At 40.2% G+C, this 23,557-nt stretch overlaps 2 protein-coding genes across 3 annotated transcripts in view; one reads left to right on the top strand and one right to left on the bottom strand.

Moving 5' to 3' along the window:
- mical2a (microtubule associated monooxygenase, calponin and LIM domain containing 2a) overlaps positions 1–16,650 on the bottom strand; it is a 31,237-nt gene extending 14,587 nt beyond the window's left edge. For both annotated transcript variants that reach the window (XM_030793076.1, XM_030793084.1), the window contains exons 1-6: positions 16,586–16,650; positions 9,187–9,613; positions 4,323–4,530; positions 3,835–3,951; positions 2,374–2,475; positions 219–374 (exon numbers count right to left, since the gene is read on the bottom strand). In XM_030793076.1, the coding sequence (XP_030648936.1) occupies positions 219–374; positions 2,374–2,475; positions 3,835–3,951; positions 4,323–4,530; positions 9,187–9,447 (844 nt within the window). In that variant the 5' untranslated portion in view covers positions 9,448–9,613; positions 16,586–16,650. The remainder of the gene's footprint in view (positions 1–218; positions 375–2,373; positions 2,476–3,834; positions 3,952–4,322; positions 4,531–9,186; positions 9,614–16,585) is intronic.
- Positions 16,651–18,271: 1,621 nt separating this feature from the next.
- On the top strand, positions 18,272–22,899 carry dkk3a (dickkopf WNT signaling pathway inhibitor 3a). The gene is made up of 7 exons (XM_030766740.1): positions 18,272–18,472; positions 18,835–18,960; positions 19,065–19,145; positions 20,421–20,513; positions 21,162–21,306; positions 21,572–21,728; positions 22,568–22,899. The coding sequence occupies exons 1-7, from the start codon at positions 18,272–18,274 to the stop codon at positions 22,653–22,655; spliced, it is 891 nt and encodes a 296-aa protein (XP_030622600.1). The 3' UTR covers positions 22,656–22,899.
- The last annotated feature ends 658 nt before the right edge of the window (positions 22,900–23,557 follow it).

The raw sequence follows: 23,557 nt of genomic DNA, 5'->3' as shown, positions 1-23,557 counted from the left end.
TTATTACACCATGCCCAAAATGTAACATCCCATCTTTAATGTGATAATGGCATTACATTTTGGGTCTTTACAGATTCTCTTCATTACCTACATAAAGTTCTTTTTTTCCATAGTGCTCCTAAGTGCATACCCTTGTTTCCTTCCTGCCACCCCCCCACCCCCCTCCAAACACATATATAAATTTCCCAAACCCCGCACTCTACCTCCCCGTGCCTTACCTGTCTCCTGTTTGAGGTCTTGAAAGAACTTCTGGTTGAAGATGAAGGCCACTCCACTGATCTCCTCAACTTTAGCCTCAGCAGTGGTGTTCCTGTTAATAAAGTTAGCTGTGATGGCAATAGCCAGCTTCCCCCGGAACTCCTTCCTCCTGAACCCTGAAGAGGAACAGAGAGAGAACATGATAAAGAACGGGAGGTGAGGGAGACAGACAGCAGACTCAAAAGTGATACAGACAGACTTGCTTGCCTCGTTTATCTTTTCCAGGCAACACAAATTTGGTTGTGATGTTGTCACATATTTTTTTTTCTTTTAATTATTTGTTCTTTAGTTGGAACATATGTACAAGTGATCCAGACCACATTCATCATTTGTGCACAAAAATGTTCACAGAGTAAGCTATGATTTTTCTTTATCATACTACCAGTGACAACTGATGAAGAACTAAAACTATTTACTAAAGGGAGAAGCAATTAAACAATCTTATGTACTAATGTTGAGTAGTAAGTAGGATGTAAGAGAAATATGTGAAACACCTGAATAATCAACTCCAGTGCATTTCATTGTCCCATTTCATTAGTAGGCTAATTGGTGTTTATCCATGTATAGAACTGGATGCAATCACATTCTTGGGTTTTTCCTTCAGACTTTTGTTCATATGCAGTTTTAGTTTGGCCAGCTATATTTTTTTTCTTTTAGACAAAAATACTTTATAAAGGCTAAATAACCTGGAGAGAGGGTGGAGAAATACCCTGAGAAATGCAACAACGTCTGTCTAAACCAGGGAAATTCAGTCACTGACAAAATTATAGGCTAGTTATTTCAAGTTCAGAAAGGCTTAGACTTTCCACAGAGTTGAGAGCTACAATTTACACAGTGTATGCAGATTCATCCATTGGCCATTACTGATGGATCAACACTGTACTTTAGGTTCGTGGTCACAGCCTGTTGTCTCATGCATGGTCAGGCAGACCTGTCTTCACTACGCTACAGGACTGTGACTGCAGGACCGAGAGGAAGACGAACACCTTGAGTCTCTCACCCCAGAGAACCATGTAGAAGTCTCTGCAAAGTACTTTTCAGATGAAAATTTCATGTGATTGCAGGCCAGGGCAGTTCCATTACTGTCAAGTTAATTCACCAAAACTTCCCCCTCGTCTGCCCACATCACTGTTTCCAAATGTAGCTGACTTTCTCTCAGCTGAATGCTAGGGTACAGACTGGATATATTTAACTTTCCCAAGTCTGGCTCAGACTGGCTGGAATAGCAGTTTAATGTGCAGGACAACTACAAAAGCATGTCCTTTTTTTTTTAAGTCACTCATAATTGTACAATGAGCTAACCATCTCATCATTTTTAGAGGCTGAAAATTCCCTTATTTGGAATAAACCCCTGATCAGAATAGGTGAAAAGATGACAGGCATGAGAAGGGGAGTTCAGCAGGCATACATCAGCCAATGAACTCGTTCCAGAGGAAAGCAGAACTCCTCTCTGGTCACGCCTCTACTTAGAATGGTTCATTTTCTGATTTCACATGTAACCTTACACTCAGTCAGCGTGTGATGACATCATGGGGTAGAGCTTTACAGAGGAGAACTTGGTTTTACGGCTTCATAACTTTCTGGAGCATACCAGTGCATTCTAAAATGTGAAAAAGGGAATGCAGCCAAAAACAACAGTCAACTTTCTTTAGGTTATAGTCACTGAGAGAGCTGTACTGATAGGGAGTGCATGACAAAGTACATCCCTGTGTCCTTTTTAGAAAATAAACTCTATTTTTGCAGTTTTAGGTATTATGAAACACGATGTGCAGACTTTTAAGAACCCACTGACCTCCTTTCTCTGAAGATTAGTATTTGTTTGGGAAAAAGAAATACTTCACATATATAGTTAGACACTGGTGAATTACCATGTGACATGTTATTTGTGTTCATATGCTACCATATCATATTCTGGGTGGGTACCTTTCAGTTATCCATATGCTTTGTAATTATAGAGTGCAGATAATTACAGATACATGGTTTCTATGTAAGTAGAGCAGATTACATGAGTGTCCCAAGTAAAAATGAATCACCATAATTCAATATGTGCGGAAGTACGTTTAGTGGAAACATTAGAATTGTCTGTATTTGCATCACAGCATCATGTGGTCTGACCTTCCAGAGTGTTTCGACGACCATCTGCCCCTACCACCACATCAAAGTCAAAGTCTGCCACAGGGTGGTCTGCAGGTCGAATCTCCGCCCTCCATCCAGGTCCTGTAATACACACACACGCACACACATGTGAGCATGCACGTACACACAGATGTCAATGTGCATGCACACACAGAAATAGATACAGTGTTGAAAATTAGCATTGATCCATCATGACAGGAAACAGGAATGTCAATGCCTAAAGGTTTTACACTCAAGAAACACGTGAAGGAACATGCACGAGAAAATAGGCTAAATATTGACTTGTGCTCTTTCCTGGTGTTATTTACTTTGGGCAGCAGTACACACAACGCCTGTCGGCAGGACTAGGGGGTGAGGGGGCACTAATTCTGACAGCTCCTGAAGAGAAAGACCACAGTGGAGCATTATATAATTTAGTTTAGCAGAATCCAATGATTGTCAGTTATGTAAGGGCTGCTGACAACACCCCCCACCTCCCCCAACCCCAAAACCCCCAGCTTCTACTGCTGATGACTGAATCTAAAGATCATCTTTGCAACCACCAAACATTTACAACTGAATTAATCCAATATAGAGAATGACAAACAGTTAGTATAGCAATGTGACACTGCCACTTAGATCCAAAATCTCATCTCAAGGCCAAAGTACAAGGTCACAACAACTTAAAATAGAAACAGCTCTTGTTTTTATCAGCTTACTGACGTCTCTATTGAAGTGGTGGAAAGGAACAGATAATGACTCACAATTTAAGAGCCCAATCAAAAGAGGCCCAGTGGAAAAAGGGGTTCCTGTGATGCAATTGCTCAAATGACAAGTCTTCTGTCTCTGCGTTTCTGTTTCTGCATTTCAACATAAGTAACTGCACACATGTGGAAACACACTGCCTCCTCCAGAACGTGATCCCCAGACATGGTTGTAATTACTCTGATCAGCCTGTAATCAGCTCTTCATTTAGGCTCTTTTACTTCAAAAAATAAACCTACAATTTGTACTCAATGAGGTCAGCGCGTGCTCTGTATCTGTTATAACATAACATTGGTATCTAGGAAAGAACTGCGGTCTCAATCAGAGATATTTTCTTTGGGCATTAAAACCACATTATCTAACAAAGCATTACTCCTGTTGACTGGTTGCCATGGACACACATTCATACTCCACTGAATAGGAAGCACTATGTTTCCCCTTGGCATTATCTTCCTGATAAAGTGAGAAATAGAGAGAAGTGAGAAAAGGATGGTTCTACCAAAAACATGACCCCCGTGAATTCACTATTAGAAAATGAACATCTTTGCTGATAAGAGGGTATACTTTATTGGCAGAGACTGGGGTTAGGTGGGTAAAAGAAACAAACAGCTATTGTGTCGGGGTGGAGATTTGGTTAAATTTGTGCCTGTGTGACACAATTAAATGGGCAGATAGACAGTAAAGTGAGGAGCCCACCTTTGTTCTCCTGGTCCTCTAATGGCTCAAGTAGCCTTACAAATTCAACGTTGATGTGGAACTCCACAGCTAGGAGCAGAGCAATCTTCAGCAGGATGAGCTGGAGCTGGCGAATACCTGCCAAACATAGCCGGCATAAGAGATACGAGGCATTAGAGGCCTGTTAACACCTCTCGGGGCAAACAGAGAGGTCACATGCACACAAACAAATATGTGTGGACACATGGTTTGTTTTTTTCCACTGGAGACACAGGACGTGTTGTTCCATCAAAGCCTGTGTAGATTCACTTACAGTCACTCTAAGGGAAAGATCTGTTCTGTATGAACATCAGCTTAGAAAAAAAAAAAAAACTCGCAAAAGATCTGCAGACAACAGCTATACAAGATATTTCATTTCTAATTTCAAATAAAACACATTTTATCAAGCATATCACAGAGTTCTTTTGATGTCTTGCACTGATGACTAGAGACTCGGGCTCTGTACTCACTTATGTGGTCTATGGCGCCAGCACAAAATTTGCCATAGAATTTCTTGGCCCCCAGAGCTCTGAGGTCGTGGATGGTGAAAGGCCAGAAGTGCAGAACATTGTTCCTGGAGAATGTGTCCCTCTTCTCAATAACCACCACCTTAGCCCCAAGCAGCGCAAGCTCTATGGCGGTCCGCAAGCCACAGGGGCCTCCTCCAATGATCAGGCACTGCAAAAATTTTTAGTAGAATTCCTCACGCTGGACACCCAGACGCAAAAACAGTAACACATACATTTTCCTATCGTTGGCAGTAGTGTGATTCAGAAAGCAAACACCTTTGCCTGTTATTTTTTTTATCAGTTTTAAGAGACATAATAGGTAGAAGACACAAAGAGTACGTAGAAAGTACACACTTTCTTTTCTTTTGCATTAGCCAACTAAATCTTTGGATTACATGTCTTCAGCTGCAAAACATATACAATAATATGTATCCCACTGTGACATTAATAAAAAGAGCATTTGTCAATTTAGATGTTTTGTGTAACAGTATACAGTATTACCAAAACCAAAACCTAGAGGTATGTGTTTGATTACCTCAACATTAAATCATAATTACTACCCTGTCATATCAAACAGATGACTCAAACATCAGCCTAAGAGAAAATGCATGAAGTCAGATTTTCGGTTTCAGGATATGTCTGAGAATGTGTGTTGTGGCTATGACTTCATCCTTGAGGAGGGATAAAAGGCCAGTACAGTTTAGCAGAGGCTGAAAGGGAGAACCATCTCACCAGTGCACCACTCCAACAGGGTCTCTTCTGAGTCACAGCAGGCAAAGCTGAGCAGTCTTTCATGCCCAGTCCCACCACCCAGGCCTGATGGTCCAATTTGAATTTAATCTTTCTGATCCCTTCATTTCCTCCTCTCCCCAGCCACTTAAGTAAACAACAGAAGGCTACCCCTAATTGACCTCAGAATGAAGTGCTAGCATTAAGAAAGCCATGGGCTTATTTGAGCCACACTTCCTATCACGTGTGTTTGGCCACAGAGTGGTAAAAAACCCTGGGTGGCGTCACTGGGACCAATATTTTGATGTGCTCAGGTTTCAGCCTCTCCTGACCCAAAGTCTTATCATGTTTGCCTAGGCCTGAACTGAGCATGCTCTCTCCCAGTGGCTGCTGTTTACACAGCGCCTAATGCTGATGGCCAAGATCCTGGCATAAAAGGCCCGCTGGTCCCAGTGAAAAAATAATGGAGATTTAGTCATTCTGTGATTCTGCTCACTGACTGTGAGTGTGTGTGTGTGTGTGTGTGTGTGTGTGTGTTTGTATCTGTTTCTGTGTCTGTGTGTGTGACAGGGCTAACTGTGTCATCACAAAAAACAGGGTGAAGAGATGGAGGCAACAGCCCTCAGTGCCTGAGGGCATGTATGAGGCATCTGCTTTTCATCAGTCTCCCAGGTATGAGCCAAGCACAGGTGGCTGTCGCTCTGCCTGGACAAGTCTAGGCCATAAGAGGAGTGATTAAAATGCATGGACTCATTGCCACCAAAACGGACAGACACTGAAACTGACCAGGTGTGCTCGTTGTTTAAAAACACATTAGCAAAGAAGTGAAGGATGAAAAATACCTGACTGTACAACAACACTTAATTTGTCCTAGATTTACAGTCAGAGTGATGATATACTCCATGTGTCAAAGCAGATATGGCCATAATCAAGCCTTATTTTTTCCATTTGTTTTTGTTTTTGCTTGTTCCCTCCCTGGCTGCGCGACCCACAGTGTTAGTTCAGAGGTGATCTCTTTCCTGCTGAGTCAGCTAAGCTCTGTTTCCTGTTGGCCACTGTGAACTCACCATGGTTCACATGAATCTCATGCACTGCTGTAGCCCTCCACCTGGGACTGGTAGAAGAGCAGGACACTGGGACATGTTTCTCATCAGATTTTGTCTTGCAGGTAAACCATAGAACAAACAGCATCTGGAGCTCCATGTGCCAAAACACAGCCTCATACCCTCATGTCAAACATTGAAACTCTCATTCAGGCCAGCTGCTTGACTCTTATCAAACGGAAAGTCTGTAAAACTGGAATCGATGCCACATGACCTGCCAGATGAGGCATCCTGATGAAAGCTGCCGTGCTTGGTAGACCCAGAGCTACTTAACACACACCAACCAGGTTAGACTGACAAGGGCTCGCTCCCTAAAACACACTCACACACTTTCATGGGTTTTACAACAGCAAAAAAACCCCCAAAAAACCCTAAGCCTCTGTGGCTGCAGACATAATGTGAGTCTCACTTGCACGGCAGAGGACAGCAAGGTTGCCATGGGTCACACTGTGAGAAATGGGTCGTCAGTCAGCTGGGGCAGACGGCCAGGAGAGTCACTACATGAACTGGCATGCTGTTCTGGCTGTACAAAAGACAGGCCTCTGTGGGAATTAAACCAGCTGAGGGGCAGTTAAGTTGAGTGGGAACCAAGACTCCTGTCATGAATTTTGAAGGTTTCTAAACCACACACTGGAGCCAAAAGATTTTCCCCTTAGGAAAGAGTAATACTGTTTATGGCAGCTCATCATATTATCAAGAGCAAACTAAGTATAATAACATACTCTTCATTTCCATTATATCATTGGTTAATGGGTAAGTTCTTTTCTTCTTTTGAGTCTCGTCTGTCCAGACCACATGACCTACATAACAATTCATACCAAAGGAAAAGCAAACACGAATTGTTATAAATGCAGTGGAGGTCACCAAGTCCAGGACAGTGCCGCAGGTAAACCTCCTTCCCTAAGCTTAAAGACACATGAAGGCCGGGCTTAGTGGTTTAAGCCTGAAGATCACTTGCTTCCTAGCTGAGGAGTTGTGGGTTCAAACCCAGAAAATGATTAGTAAAGCATTAATTAAACTATGTTATTTTTGAATAATACATCATTCTAAAGTATCAGTGCGCACAGCAGGTACACCTCTTTGTCATGTGGAAAACTGTGCTCCCACAGAGGAAAAAGTCTCATGGACAGTGAACTGGTTCTCCAATCTGGGTGAAAAATTTCATATGAGAATGGGGACCAGATCCAAATACTTTCCAGAGAATCTGGCACCAGATAAGTGCACCGCCCTGGAAAAGTGTCCAGGAGTTCTTCGGGAAGAACGTATCCCATTTGACCAGGTCACTTCAGCGGGAATAGTAATGATGGGACCAGAAAGTCAACAAAAACTTGGGGAAAAAAACCATTCTCAATATTCAAGCAATACTTCCAACAATAAAAACAATCCTCAGACTAGGGTTTTTCCCTCTATTTAGTATCTTTAGTGGCTGTGTAAACTACACCACCAACCAATCCACTGATTCTGGAGGATGAAAAGAGTCATGGCAACGGTTACCACACAACATAACAACAGTATTACACTGGCATGACAGCCTGCTGCGCTGCCTGATAAAGTGAGCATGACTTCATATCCTGTGCAGGTTGTGGGTCCAACAGACATTTGGAGTCTGAGTGAGGAGTGATATTATGTCAGCCTTTGTAAGCCCTCTTTCAAGTTTCACACAAAACCATCACCGACTTCATGCTCTGCTCAACACGAATAAGTCAGCTATGAGGAGCCAGATGGTTGGCTCTTCAACAACAATGACGCAACTGATGAGACACAAATTTAACTCCTACACAAAGCCTTAAAAGGCATTAAAATTAAATTCTGTACTTTGTCCTTTTTTGCCCATTCATTAGCGGTGTGTCCTGGCAATACAATCTGCCTGAAAACCCTTTCAATCCATAGTAGAGTAACTGTACACATGGTCTGAAAATATTTAACAGTGCCATTTAGAAAAGCTATGCTGTGACCTATTAAAGTTAGATTAGCCTTCAAAATACCCTCCAGCAAGACTACTGCATACAATTACAGTCCTTATGGAAAGAAATAAAACTTGAAAAGAGCTGCTTAATTGCTCTTCTTTACATCAAGAAAGTCAGTGGTAAGTTTATTGCTGGTATCAAACAGGACTTGTTAAATTCAGCTCATTTTAAGACTTTTTAAAACACACTTCAATAATCACGTGGGCGTTGTTCCAGGAAGGCTTTCAGGGGGGTGCAGTATGCTCTGACTACCTTAAAACAATCATATTTATACTGCGTGGTAATGAGGAGTGCCCTGCAAATCTTTGCCCACTTCAATTCACTCGGGCCACCACAGAGAGAGAGTGAGCACAGCAAAATATTCATACATATCCAAGAAATGTCTCTGTATGTGTGTGTGTGTGTTCTTAACACTGAAAGAAGAGCTCTATGGCTCTCTTTAATGTATTCCTTCTGATCAGCTACACTCAAATCCCCCTTTTTGACAACATACAAATACATTCTACAACTCTGCAATTCTCCTTAGCATTTTCCACAAAGGTTTTTAACTGCATAAGCGAAAAATGAGATATGCAGAAACCAATGAAACCAGTGGACCTCAGGTTACATAGTGAGTATAACCAGTTTAAGACAGATGGAATGGAGAAATGATGTATCCAACATGGGCCCGGATTCGACTCTTCACTAACGTAGTTTAGAAAAGAATAGGCAAGGATTTGCATTCAACACAGCACATTCAAGAGAAACAGATGATTGCTCAAAACAAATAACATGCCTGAAAAACACTGTGCACTGATGCAATTACATCTGTCCATCTGGCAATGTGGTTCATGTAATGACAGTAAACTAAAGGAGTTAAATGAGTAAACACTGAACAACGTAATGTTTTCAGTCTTTGATGGCCATCAGGTACCTCCGCTAGGCCTCCACAGTACTTTAAAGGTAATGTCACGTCCATCAGGATACCCTGACAAGTGTTTTCAGAAACTAGAACACTATGCTGATGATGTCACAAAGCTCACTTACCTTTGTGTCTATGCAGGCTTTGCCTTTCTTGTACTCCTTATGGCTGGCTCTTTTGTCCAGCTTGCTCCAGAGAGCTTTGGCTTTCCAGCAGGTGACCTTAGCCTTCAGACTGCTGTAGAAAGTGCTATGGTCCAGGGGGTCAAGCTCCAGCTGCCGACACATAATGTTGAAAGCCTGTAGAGTGCTCTTGCAGGTGGAGGCCTGAACAAAGTTCTCAAAGAGCTTCCCTGTCTGGGACTTTTCATCCCCCTGTTCTTCCATCTTTCTCTCAGGGAGTGGGGACGCTTGGCTGACTCTTTACGTCTGGCTGTCTCTCTCTTCTTAGTCCAGTCTCTCTCTCTCTCTCTCTCTCTTACTCTCTCTGTTTCTCTTCTTCAGCTGGTTAAGCAGCTACACCCACTCCCTGTTCCCTTCAGTGAAGCTCAGTCTGAGGAGGTGAAAATAAACCTCATTAAGAATGACATCTTTGTGAGTATGTTAGGAACATGGTTTCAAGTCCCAAATGAGTGTCATTACAATAAAATCACAGGAGCTTAAGTCATCACACAAAGACTGCTGATGTATTTGAACTGACAAACTGGTTAAAGCCGGTCAGCTGAACTCAGACACATTTCTCTTCAACATTCAAATCATATCCAGCTAAGATTAAATCTTACATTCTTGTATGGATGGGTTAGACTTGTCTGCCTAAAAAGCATGCTGCCCCATTCATAACCAAATTACAAGCATGCAGAGAGGCCAAAATAATCACAGACAGATCTGAGTCCAGACACATTTAAGTCAAAGTCATTTATGTTTGTGTTTTCTAGTGTAAATAAAACTTTAACACATTAAATTGTATTGTGTATGGATTTTAATATGCAAAGATTCGAATGTCAACATTATTAAGGTTGATATGAAAAACACCTTCTGTAACAAACAAAAAGGAATATATTATCTGATTTGTTTTTTGTTTTTGTTTTTTTCTAGTGCTTCGGTGAGTCTGAGTTTCTGTCAGTCTTTTAAAAGTAAACAGACAGCGCAATCACAGCAGACGGCTCCATTCAGCCCCTCCCACGCCTGTTTGCACCTCACTGAAGACAGCACTGGATTTAGCAATACTGTCGGCTGAGCACATTTTGTGGAGTATGCAGAAAATTTCTGTTTGTCTTGCAGCCCTTGATCTACAGCTAAGTGCAGGGCAGAAGTGCATTTCTCAGGCATACAGGGACACCTAAATGCCCTAGAAACACATTTGAGGGGTGTGTATTTTTGTCTCAGTCTTGAATTTTGACTTTGACTTCCTAAATAAACTATCTAAATAAAATATGTAACACTTACGGTTTATTAGAAAACTCATTTTTCCATAAGCACAGGACACTGAACTGCTCTGACACTGCAGTCAGCTCAAGTATCGGACAGGCTGAGTTGTGGACAGAGAAAGATTGGTCTAAATTAGTAAATTTCTCTGTCTCACACAGGAAGATCAGTGATGTTAATTCTTTGAATTTGCAGAAGTTTGGACATGGAACACACAACTACACACACTATAACCATTTCCTGTTTCCTCTTCTTGGCCAGGCTGATCTTGTTTACTAACAGCATCAGAGAACCTGATTCCTCGGTGACACAGTATACTAAGGGTAGTTGTTCAGGCCACAGTCGGGGCCATGGTCACTATTTGTGGCACCAATAGAAGTCAGGCCGGAACACTCTGAGACTGTGTTTTCAGCGGGCTGTTTTTGAGCTGCTGGCCCCTGGGAGGGGATGCGTCAGCTTCTGTTGTGGGGGTGTAAACTAAACTCCCTCTGAAGACCGATGAGCTCACACTCACATACGCTGCATTCCAACATTAAATGCTTGCTACAATTCACAGTCAGAGACCACACCCTACAACCTATCAGATTCGCTGGGATCTAGCCACGAGACAAGTGTCGCTCAAATGCACACACCCACCCTGAGGGTTTCATTCTATCCTTTATCTGCAAACAGGGTAGAAGGTATGAGTTGATAGCTGTGTGTGTAAGAACAGGGTGACAAAGAACAGGTATTGTAGTGGAGCTTTGACCAGGACCGACTTAATGCGGCAAAGATACCGGTGTTGAAATGTAGCGTATTATGTTTTTTATAATGTGCAGACATCATAAGCACCTCCCAATTGTCTTGTCTGCTCCCTCAAGTTGATTTAAGTTGCATTAGAGGGATAAACGGCATAAGGAAATTTAGGTGGGCCACATAATTATATTGTTGTAAACTGTTGACTGGCGTTGTCAATCAAATTTAAATTGCATGATTGAAAATTACTGGTAAAAACAGAAAAAAATCTTTAAAACCACAAAAAAGTGCTTGGTTCACCCTCAACATGTTATTTTTGGGTCAAAACCTAAACTTAAGGAAGCACTTTTTATACGCAGTTATTTCAATATCATGCCATTACAAACTCTATCCGACTACAGTGCCTGCTTGGAAAGTCTAAATTAAAATGTGTTAATGACTGGAGCCAGGGCTGTGCATTCCACGGATCATGGATGGCAGAAAATAGACATTAGATCTTTCTGTTAGAAAATTCCTCATGGCTTAATGGAAAGGTAGCACATGCTGGACTCACTTTTTGCTCCTTAAGCTGAGTCTGCATTGTGCTGGGTTAAATAGCCTGACTCACTATCTGACAGAATGGAAAAGCTGTTGTGGTAGACAGAACTAGACCACAGAACACCAGTAAAATCCACATGCACACAGGGAGATAGAGAAACCCACACATACAAGCACATACACATAGACACAAAGACACACACATATACGCGCGCGCACACACACACACACACACACACACATGCACACTCAGAGCATCAAAGGTACTGGAAATTGGCTGCAGAGCAAAGAACTGCTATGACCATTTATGAAAAGGGTTTTTACAGTGTCTGGTGGTTTTCGTAATTGCTTTCCTGCAATTTCCTTAAAGAAAAATTGCATCTGTTCATCAAATCAGCATTTGAAAAAAACATATTCTCCTAATGATCCAGTGGTAAATCCACATTCAATATAATCATCATTAGATTCATACAAAAAAGTCAGAGTACGACATCTCTTAGGGCATATGCTTTCTATGCCTAGCAGGAATTTCAGAGATGTGAGGTATTTACCTGCTGTTCTACATCGCCAAGGAAAACACATGTCTACACACATACTGTTTTTATGACACCGTTCCTCTGAATTAGCTCTACTAGGATAACTATTGTGAAAATTCAGTGTCTGACAGTAATAAGACTCTTGATTTCAAGATAAAGCATGTGCATATATGCATTTTTTTCTGCCTCTGTTAATCTTTAAAGCTGAAAAAATCCAAATAATTAAAGTGTTTTCACACTTGGTTGAGGGCACACCTCAGTCCTGGTTACGTCATGTCTGTGGTACCTGGGGCAGAAGAAATGAGGCGATTTCTCCATTGCTATAGCACAATCAACAACTTAACTGCACCAGAAGCTACTGTGGTTTAAGAGAAGATTTAGAGAAGAACACTCCGCTTAACACTGAGTCTCCTACTGTACTGTTAGTATAGCCATGTAGATGAGAAGGACTCCTACTGTTCCTGCAGATCACCAAACTATCAAATCAAACAAAGGGAAACTGATGTCACAAGGGAAGCAGCGAGAGAGCTGGGAGTTCCACGAAATGCAGTCATTAACCGAGAGCTACAAAGAAAACCAGGAAGGAACCCCTCATCCCCTGATAAGCCAGCATTACGTCTGAGAGTTGGACGACAATCCCTGAAAACAATGTCCCAGCATCCCTCACAGGCTCAGCCCTTCCCTAGGCCTATCTCATAAAGTTGATGAAATCTAGACACTTCTTTGCAAATTGGAGCCAAAACAAAGGAACGTTCTCTTAGACAACAGCACACAATGTGTGTTATCTGGGCTGGCCACCGTAAAGGTCATTCATATTGTGAGAAGAAAATCATTAATTCACACAGAAGCAAGAGCAGGAGATGCGAAACAGCTGTTGGCCATCTGAGAATCTGTCTGACCTACAGAGTGTGTGGACCACATGGCCACTTTGTGTAAAGATTTATAAGCAGACACTTAAGAAAAGACACTTACCCAGTGTTCACTTATTTGAAGCCAAACAGATCTTTCACAGAATGTGCTGGTCTCATTTGAATGTGCATTACTGACTTGTGAACCATAATGTAACAAGCAGATCAAAATTGTACCATGTAAATCTGTGGGATTGTCTGAGTTACAGTCACAATGAAGTTGTCATTTTATGGCAACTTCAAGATGTTGTGGTGTAAGGTCATTTTTAAGTGACAGGGCACTGAGTAAAAACTCAGAAACTACTGGAGAGGATTGATTTTATTAACTAAGTGAGTGGTTCCTTTAACAAGTATGCCCACACCAGAATTCCTATTTGGTTGTCAAGGAACTTTGATTAATTTAAATGACACACGAATGATGTCCTTGATCAACAGAAATGTGCATTAAAATGTGATATCACCCAAGTTTTGCTCTCACCGCATAAGCTTACGTTTATATAATTTTACATAAACCTGTCAGCGAGAGACCACGAAAGATAAATTATTACGATGTTTCATCAGTCATAGTTTGCATGTACTAATGATACATGATATGACAGACACTGCCAGTTCCTCATCTCAAAATGGCAAAAGGTCTGTGGATCAGTTTGCATTACTGCAGGGCAGGAATAGCAGAGTGTAGAGAATAGCTGTCAGAGAAGACCAACTCAGAATAGGGAGGTCTCATATTCCATTGAAAAAGCACATTGCTATGAGAATGTCTCTATACCAGCACAAGACCATCATCTATTTATAAAGAGAAGCTTTGTATATGCTTACTTTGTACATGCTCACTAAGCTTTGTACATGCTCACTAAGAAAACGACAAAGTATTTATTTATTTTGGCTTAGTAACGAATTACCAAAATTCCTTTATGTAATGGTAACTATATGTATATATGATTATTGGATCAGGTAATTAGATACTTGCGATGCATGGATTTCAATCTGATCAGCTCACAGTTGTGTTTTAAGCTTCAATAACTCATCTCGATAAAGCGCATTAGGAAAATTACACCTAGACTGGCTCAGTCATTGGGTTACCCATCACACATTCTGGTTTCAATAAGGTTAATACAATGTTTGTGTATGAGATTGCTATTACAGGTTCAGAGAGTAAATATCTCCCTCTAAATCTCCCTTTGAACCTTTGATACATAAATCCCACAGGTGAGTCATTCTTACAACCTCTGACCTTCAGATTCCTCTTCCTGTTCCATTAGCAATGCTGATGGAAAGGAAACATGGACTAGCCTCCACAGGTTGGGTCTGAGGGGGAAGTATGCTTCAACAGAGGAAGAACAAAGTTTCCAGGTCTAATTTGCTGCAGCACACCATGTTTTTCTAAAGCTTTTAAAAAAACAGTCAATTTAAAAAACAAAAAATTAAGATTCTTAGAAGGATTCATTCATTGTACATGTACATGAAGAACATGATATAAAAGGTATCTTTAATTTTATAGTACAACAGGCTAGAGCTGAGAGTTCTTTAGGTAATCCAGCAGGACACCAAAAAGTGACTTGAAGCATGAAGTACTTATTGAATCCTGACAGTGCAAAACACAGAAATGTATATTTTGCTACAGTGATGTATTTTGTAACACCACAGTTTATAATATTTAGAACACGTGTGTTTTTGTATGTATATCATTTAGGCAGAGCCTTGTTCTTAGACACTGGAACATGCTAACATATCCTGCCATACTGAATTTGTAAAACAGCAGGATTTAAAATGTCTGGAGACATGAAAGTGAGTATGCCATGTTTTCAGCTACCACAGGATGTACAGGAAATTATTACTCATCCTAGAGGAGGTGGAAAATTGTTTGTGTCACTAAATCTCTGAATCACAAATATCCTAACATGGTAGATTGTCTGTGAGAGAGCATCATCACCTTTTTAAGGACATCACAAACATCTCTCAAACAAATGGAATCTGCTTGTAGAAGAACATTAAATTATTCAAGGACAATTTCCGAAACCAAAGGTATAATACACAAACATGCCTAATTTTTGCTCATTGCATTGTAAGTAAACCACAACCTAACATTTGTGTATGTCTCAAAACAGAGCGACCGGCAGACATTCCATCTATTTCCTATTTTCAAACTCTGCCCGAAATGAAAAAAAGCAGGTTTCCCACTAAAGCAGTGATTCTTGAGAAGAACAGACAAAGGAGGGGGTGTGGGGGGGGGGGGGGGGCCATCATACACTTTCTCTCTCCCTCTCACTCCACTGCTATAATTGTCACAGTATCTCTGTTAGCAGGCAATACCACACCTCATCTTGATTATTTATGACTGTCAGTGACGTGCTGAAGGTTAAAAGTTGTGTAACTGTGTTTTTTATGGTATTCAGCCAGACTGGGAAAGCCATGTCTTTTATACTTCTTAGCTGACAAACAACCAGATAAACTGCAAACAAACTCTCATTATTTCACCCTTACATCACCGACAAAGTAAACTAAACAACATACCCCATAGCCCAGTCAGGGTAACTGACTCATTTACAATATATTATTTTAATTCCTCTTAGTAAACCTCGTGAATTTAGTGCATGCACAGTGACAGCCCCTACCTGTTCTAATACCATAATCTGTCGAGTATCTATGACAAAGTGCCAAAACTAAACTTGACATTTAGTTGCCTCGGGTCATTTAGGCAAAGACAACAGGAGAATGAACACTTTCAGGCGATGTTTATTTATAAAGGAACCACTGCACAAACTTCTCATTTTTGTTCTCAGTACTGTCGCGCCAGTCCAAAACCGTCAAACTGCAAAACTACGTGCGCTAATGTTAACGTACACCAACATAAGAGGTCAAAATTGGCATATTTGACGTGTCAGAGACTCCAGAATATTAACGAGACAAGGAACTTTGTCGGTTAAATGAATATTTACTAGGAACTAGGGGCCTGTCAGGAACAAGACAAAAATAGACCAACTGGTATAAAATGATAAAATACAGATCCCTAAAGGTGTGTCAATAACTTTAATAACTTGGCTAATCAACAACAAACCTGTATTTCATTTTAAATCGGAATTCAATTAAAGTCAAGACATTTTCATATTTTCACACGGAATCGCCACTACAAGGCAAATAAAGTGAAATACTGTTGACGGGCGAGCCACGGTCGAACATGAAGTAGCCCTTTGGACATTGATCCTTGCAAGTCGTGATAGTAAAGGAACATAAGAGCTGAACCCCGCGCGATATTGACTACACATTAAAACAGTAAAAGAAACTATTTAGAATTCAGTATTCTAAAGGAAATAGTCCATTATTTGCTCATTGTGCTAAGCGCCTGACGAACATGAAGCGCAGAATAGAAAATATTTAACTTACTTCAAATTTCTTTGGCAAATGAGCTGACATAGAGTTTCCCCTTGATCTGTGTAAAGGATATCATCAGAACTAAACCTTGCGGAATACAGAGCTGCGTCCGGATGTGTGTATATACCGCGCACCAACTAGTGACTCGTGTGAAGGCATGTTTGAGGAGGTACACAGCTTCAGGACTACATATTTTAGGGCGGCGAGTAACGTTGAGTCAGTAACCGTTTCAAATCTGAAATAGTTCATGACAGCGTGATGTTTGTTCTCTTTGCCTCAGGGAGAAGAAATTGATTTGCCTAACTTCACAACAGAATGCACCTTCAAAACACACTGCTTGTAGAATATTATCTGTCAGCAAATTATTGACGTGTGCAGCTGCACACCTGCTTGTTTGCGGTTACCCATAGTTCGCAATATGATTAGTTTAATTTTGTAAGCCATTAATATTTATCATCTAATGTCTATGACAAATTTATTGTGTTGACATTTTACTTATGTTTAAGTAATTGGCAAGAGACCACATGCAGACCCCCACGAGGTTATTTCATATGTATAAGTTACTACACACACTTTTGCTTGTACTCTCTGTTAAACCTCAGGCATGTCCATCCATAGAGATGCACAGGCTTTTGTCCTTGCTTCCTGAAGCTGTCAGTCTAAATGCTGTCCAACAGTACAAGCCAGACAAGGTTTATTCCCAGTACTGAACTGACAACGTAATTAAAAGAGTATCTCGTCTTTGACATCAGGGGCCGTAAATCAGTGGATGATGATGATCAGAGGTCCTCAAGCCTAGTGAAGATGAGCGAATCTCGCTCGAGACTGATAGTTACATAGATAAACAAACAAACAAATAAATAAATCCATACAATAGGCTATTGAGCAGATCTCTGATATGCTCGTATACGGCGAAATCTATACCCTTTCAAATGGAAATGGCGCCACTTAGTGGGTCGCGTGAGTAAATGTTTGTGGCACTTCATCTTAATCACTGCCTTCCCCTACTCAAACTACTAATAAGAATGGGCCATAAGGGGTCAAAGAAATTTTTTTGCTTATATTCCAGAAATATGTGAAATGATTGACAGATTAGGTTCATTGGGTTTTAGTACTTTTGCACCAGGCACACGTTATTTACTTATTTATTTATCGACTTTTTTTTTTTTTTGCTTTTTTATTAACAAAGTGACGTTACACTTCTGTACATCACACTGTACACTCGCTTGTATATCACAGTCCTCAACTCAAAGGTAGTGGGTTTCAGTATCTAGAAACAAATAAACTTTAAAAGTGGGAAAGTCAAGTGTACCAGCGAAGTCCCAAAGTTGCTTGTACTTGCATTGACAATCAAAAATCGATTAAATATAACTCGACACTGTGTCACATTGTCTGAAGAAAATATAGAACAAGTTTATTTTAGAAATCTGTATTAATTTTTACCGATTGAATGTTGTTAAATTAGTGAAATGCTTGAGAGAGGGAAATTGTGTTTGTTAGCCTATTTAGTTTTCAGGTTGCTAGGTGGTGTCATTGTCTCTGCCTCTAATTTGCTACGCTGGCACACTGCCACGAGGGGCACAGCTGGTTTTCTTCCGCGCATCTATGACAGCGCAGTTCTATTTAGGTGCTGAGCACAAGATCCAAGCAAACCGGATGGCCCGAGTCAGCCGGTTATCAGACAATAATCCAGGAACGATGTATCTTTGGGGGCTTAGCCTGTGTTTGACGGTTGTCAGTGGTATTGTTCCTGAAACTTCTAAAAATGTTGATGTGGGCATCAATGGAACGACAGAGGCGAATTTATTTCAAGGACAGACGACATTAAAGGACATGTTCAGGGAGGTAGAGGAACTGATGGAGGACACCCAGCATAAACTGGATGAGGCGGTGGACCAGGTACAACAGAATCCCGTTATTTTTTCGCCTCGCTTTGCTGTGCATTTAAATGAAGTGCCATGTAAGGATTGAATGTAATGTTCAGCCTCTCGCTTAATTACAACATTGCAATACAACAAGCTTTAATTAATGAGGGTACTGTGAACTAAATACATGACCTCAAATATTCTGGTTGAGGTTCTAGTGCTCCTTAAAATGTAGTCTTTTCTTTTAATTTCTGTTTTATAGCTTCACTGATAACAGAACAGACAGAACAGTAGAGGCATTAATATTGGAGCAAAATTATGTTAAAAATGATATATAAGATCGAAAATCCCATTTTAATTAGTTAAAGTCACTTTAGAGTTTGTTTTTTTTAATAGATGGAAAACGAGAGTGCAAAATCCAATTTGCATGTGCAGAGCCTACCCTCAAACTACCATGTTGAAAGCAGTTCTGAGAGTCTGGTGGGGAATCAGTCTATTCATATTGTTGAGAGGATCGATAAGGTAGGCGAGAGAGATTCATGATTTTTTATTCTTTTTCACTGGCCCACAATATGGCTGTTTTCATTATGCAAAGCAAATGAATGAGTGTGCATTTCTTTACCTAGGTGACAGACAACAAAACTGGAGAGACTCACTTCTCAAGAACCATTATTGAGTCCAGTGGAAAAGAAAACAACACTGATCGTGTAAGTTGTAGTTTCGCAGTTTTATCTCCAAGTTACACAAACATTCTGAGCATCAACTAAGCATTTAATATAATTTTTTTCATCATTTATGATATTATTTGAACACAAACCACTGCATTTTTCAGAAATACTTGCACCTTCAGTCAGATGAGAGCTTGCCTCAAAACAAGATCATTTCCTGTCTAATAGGAACGACAAGCTGGGTCTTAGAACCGCAGTCAAGCCAGTCAGACACTGTTGTAACAGCATCAGAGAAACGACAGATCAGCTGATAGTGCAGGATAATGATAGATAACAGACAGATAAGCTGCCTCTGATCCACCTGGGCACATCAGAAAGACAGGCATTTTGAAGGAGATAAAGGAGCTCTATGCAATGAATTCAGTAACATAAAACATATTCTCCACATGTTCTCTGATATAGTGAATATTTCTAGCCCATTACTAAGAGAAGAAGAAGAAGAAGAAGAAGAAGAAGAAGAGGAAGAAGAAGAAGAAGAAGAAAAAGAAACTTTTCAACTCTAAAAAACTGAATCACTGATCAAATTTTTTATTTATTTTTACAGATATATTGAGCAACTTCATATTTTAAGTCTGTGATTTGAAATTGAATAGTTGCATAACAACTATAAAAATAGCACACAAAATACTGTGCATTTTTAATGTCTTGCCAGTGCTTAACCAGCAGATATTCATAATTTACCCAAAAAGTTCTGACGTGCTTGTATATAATTTGCCAAGACTTAACGCTTCCACTTTGTTTAAATTTTCAGTTCTTATCCTTATACTTCAGATTGTGTAAACCGCTACTTTAACTCATTCCATATATGTAAAATGAAGTGGAGTGGCATGAAAAAGGAAGCTGGATGTTTGCTAAAGCAGATTTGGCTAAGCAGCCCTTTGTCCTATATTTAAACAGCTGGGGTCACTTTTGATATAGAAAAATATTGTTGAGATCATATGATGGTATCATATCCTTAGCGTTATTCTTTGACCATGAGATTACTTCAAGCCAGCACGTTTTTTTGTTTTTTTATCATGTTTGTGATTCTTAGGTGTTGTGTGTTCAGTTATTCCTCCTAACCATCCTCCGATTTAATTTAATACATTCATACGTCAGTTACAGCAAAATTTAAGATATTGCATCAGGTAGTTTTGAAACAACACAGGTCTCCTCTGGTATGAGTATGGCACAATGACCTGTCAGAAATGTTTTGTTTTGAAGGAGTGGTATGTTTTTAAAATCCTGGCTCTGTCTTCTTCTCCTCTCTCACAGGAGTGTATCATAAACGAGGACTGTGAGAAGAGTACATACTGCCAGTATGAAACCCACAGCTCCAAGTGCCTTCCCTGCAAGCAGCTTGATGCAGTAGGTGCCTGGATCTTTAAACATATCTGATGTATTTGGATCTGAATAAAACACAGCCTATTAATATTATTGTTTTCTTCTATACACTAAAACCTGGATTTTGAAATGGGTCTCTATCTCAAGGCATGTATGCCTCATACAAACTGAAACTTTCACTATCAAGCCACTAGAACCATGTGATGCAGCTGGATCTGCATTGTGCCTGCATTGCAGTAAAAGCCACAAGTGTAACTGGAACCTGATATGAGGAAGCTTTTTTCCTTTGCGTTTTACATCAAAGTGCTTTGCAGGCTAAATATGAGCCCCTCCTGAGGTCCTCCTGTCTCTCACAGGACAAAGAGAGGACAGTGCAGTACAAATTAGGTGGACAAAGATCCAGCAATTACAGCACTGCTTAGAAAACTCTTGCACAATGTCTGGCAAGGTGCGACAGTATCCTATTCACAGACCAGACAAATTTTGGCCTAAACACAAAGAAAAATATATGGCTGTAGTATTTGAGAATGCAGAGTTTTGGTATAGTCGATCTGTTAAACAATGGATAATGCTCCTCAGCCGCAGACCATTGGTTAAATTCATAGTTGTAAAAAAAAATTTATGTAAAATGTAATAGATAATGTGTGTACTGAATGCATATTTGTGCCATAGAGCTGCACAAAAGATGAGGAATGCTGTTCAGGACAGTTGTGTGTGTGGGGACAGTGTGCTAAGAATGTCACTCAAGGAGAGGCAGGGACTATCTGTCAGTACCAGACTGACTGCAGCTCTGAGCTCTGCTGTGCTTTCCACAAAGGTAATCACTAACAGCAAAAGTCTCTGAGTAAAATGCCTTGACACGGAGCAGTTTAAAAAATAATTAGAGGAATCAAGTATTCCAAAATTCCCAGAAAAGCAATATGTTTCAAATTTTACCATCACAACTTTGTCTTGACAAAATGCATTCAAAACAGTTACAAATATGGACAGGTATAAATATGACTTTCAGCTTAAGACTTCACAAGTCATTTGATCTGAAATTAAACTAACCCTGAAATTGTTTTATACCATCCTCTGCTTAGCATTGCTCTTCCCAGTGTGCAGCCCCAAACCAATGGAGCGTGAACGGTGTTATATTTCCAAGAGTCACCTGATGGAGCTGTTGTCCTGGGACATGGAGGGTGAGGGCCCACGGGAACACTGCCCCTGTGCTGGAGAGCTTCAGTGCCAACACCTGGGGTATGAGTCTACCATTAAATTTTTAACCGTCATAACCAGTAAAGGATAAAATGTCATTGTTCAGTATTTCTCAGCACAAGCTAAGCCTTACTTGGCTTAGCCCACTGCCAAACAGTGATGCAAAGCAAAAAGAGGAGTCATTTAAAAGCAAAGTTTAGTGTAATCTTTTGCAAAAGGGGCTTTTTTTTTCATGAGTTATGAAAGACCCGCCTCTAGTTTCTCAGGGCAGCCTGCCTGAAAACTGCATAAGCTGAGGGAGCAGTAGCTGAGGACTTTCAAAAAGCTGTATCACAGACCTATTTATCAGTGAGATCAATTTTAATCAACTCTTTTCAAAATATCTCCTCAGTTTAATTAAAGCTTTAAGGAAAGTCATAGACCCCAAAAGCCCTTTCAGTTAGCAGTTTGAAATAGCTGGTCTTCCATTTCTGGGTTATATCATTTTTTGAATGTCCTAAAATGAAATGTCAAAAGATAAGAATTCCACAGATTATTGGATTAGAACACATCAAAGAGAGCTTATCCCTTTTTATTAGTGAGTGTGTTGGTGGAATTAATCATCCAGCCATACATGACAGTGGGAGGCCTAGGGAGGCAATTTTGAGAGGAATTTGATTTTGAACTCCAACAACAGGGATTTCTCATATCTGATATTTCAACACCAAATGCATCTGAATGAATACACCTGCTCCTCAAGGACTCGTTCATAACCAGTGAATGTTTTGAACTGTGGTCATCCTTCCTTCACACAGCATCCCACATAACCTTCATAATAGACAGACCTCACGCATTAGCGGTCTGTTCTGCTAAACTTTCCTTTTTTGTCCTTTCCTTGTTAGACGTGGGTCCCTCTGCTTGCAGAGGCAGAATTCCAGTGAGGAGGACCTGACTGACGCTCTGTATTCTGAGATTGACTACATTGTGTAAAGCCTAAAGCTCCAGCCACTAAGCACACTCAATCAACAGAGCTCACTTCCTGACTAGCTTTACCATCAAAATGGATTCATACTCTTCTTTACCCTCTCAAAGGCATCAGAGATATACTGTGTGCACTGGTTGACCCAAACCCACAGCATATCGTTCATTTATGTCTTACCAAGCTTTGCCATGAGCTTCATGTTGAACACTTGTGCTTGTAATGCTGAAATTGAACCAAAGTAGTAAGCAGAAACCCAGAAAGAACACCAAGAACCTTGAAGATCTTACAATGTACCATAAAATAAAAATTAAATGACAATGTTAAACAGAGAATATTAACATATTATAGATGCAAGAAGCCTTAAATGAAGTACCTTAGGTGAGAGCATAGTTGATTGTAAGGTATTCATACAAATACTTGCTTACTTCAGTCATACTCTTTGATAATATGGTTTAAGTGTGCATTAGAAATTATACAAATAAAGCTTGGATGGCAAACTGAGTTGTGTGTTAATAAAGTGTTTCAAACTCTTACACCGAAGTTTGACTATTTTTGTAAAATGATTACAGATCAATTCTCTTGCCAGCACAAATCGTGCGATAAATTCTCTCTACATCAACCAGTGGTTACTGCTGTATTGAAAACAACTACATTAACAGCTCAGACACTTTCTGAGCCACACAGTGAATTACAACTGTTAGTAGACTGTGAGCAATACAAATGTTTACAATGATAAATTTCCAGAATTAAGGAAAACCATTTTAATTCTTCCTTTATATTCTCATGGAAGAAACAAAAATGTATTTATATATTTTTTATTGAATTTTTATTTTCATATTGGCATGTCTACTGTGAACAGCTTGTGACAGCATTAAGAGCCCAGTGGAACAACCTCAGTTCTGCCAGGCTC

Source organism: Chanos chanos, chromosome 2 (genome assembly GCF_902362185.1).
Source record: "Chanos chanos chromosome 2, fChaCha1.1, whole genome shotgun sequence".
Lineage (NCBI taxonomy): Eukaryota > Metazoa > Chordata > Actinopteri > Gonorynchiformes > Chanidae > Chanos > Chanos chanos.
Note: the sequence above shows the minus strand (reverse complement) of the source record. Positions and strands in the feature narration are given on the sequence as shown.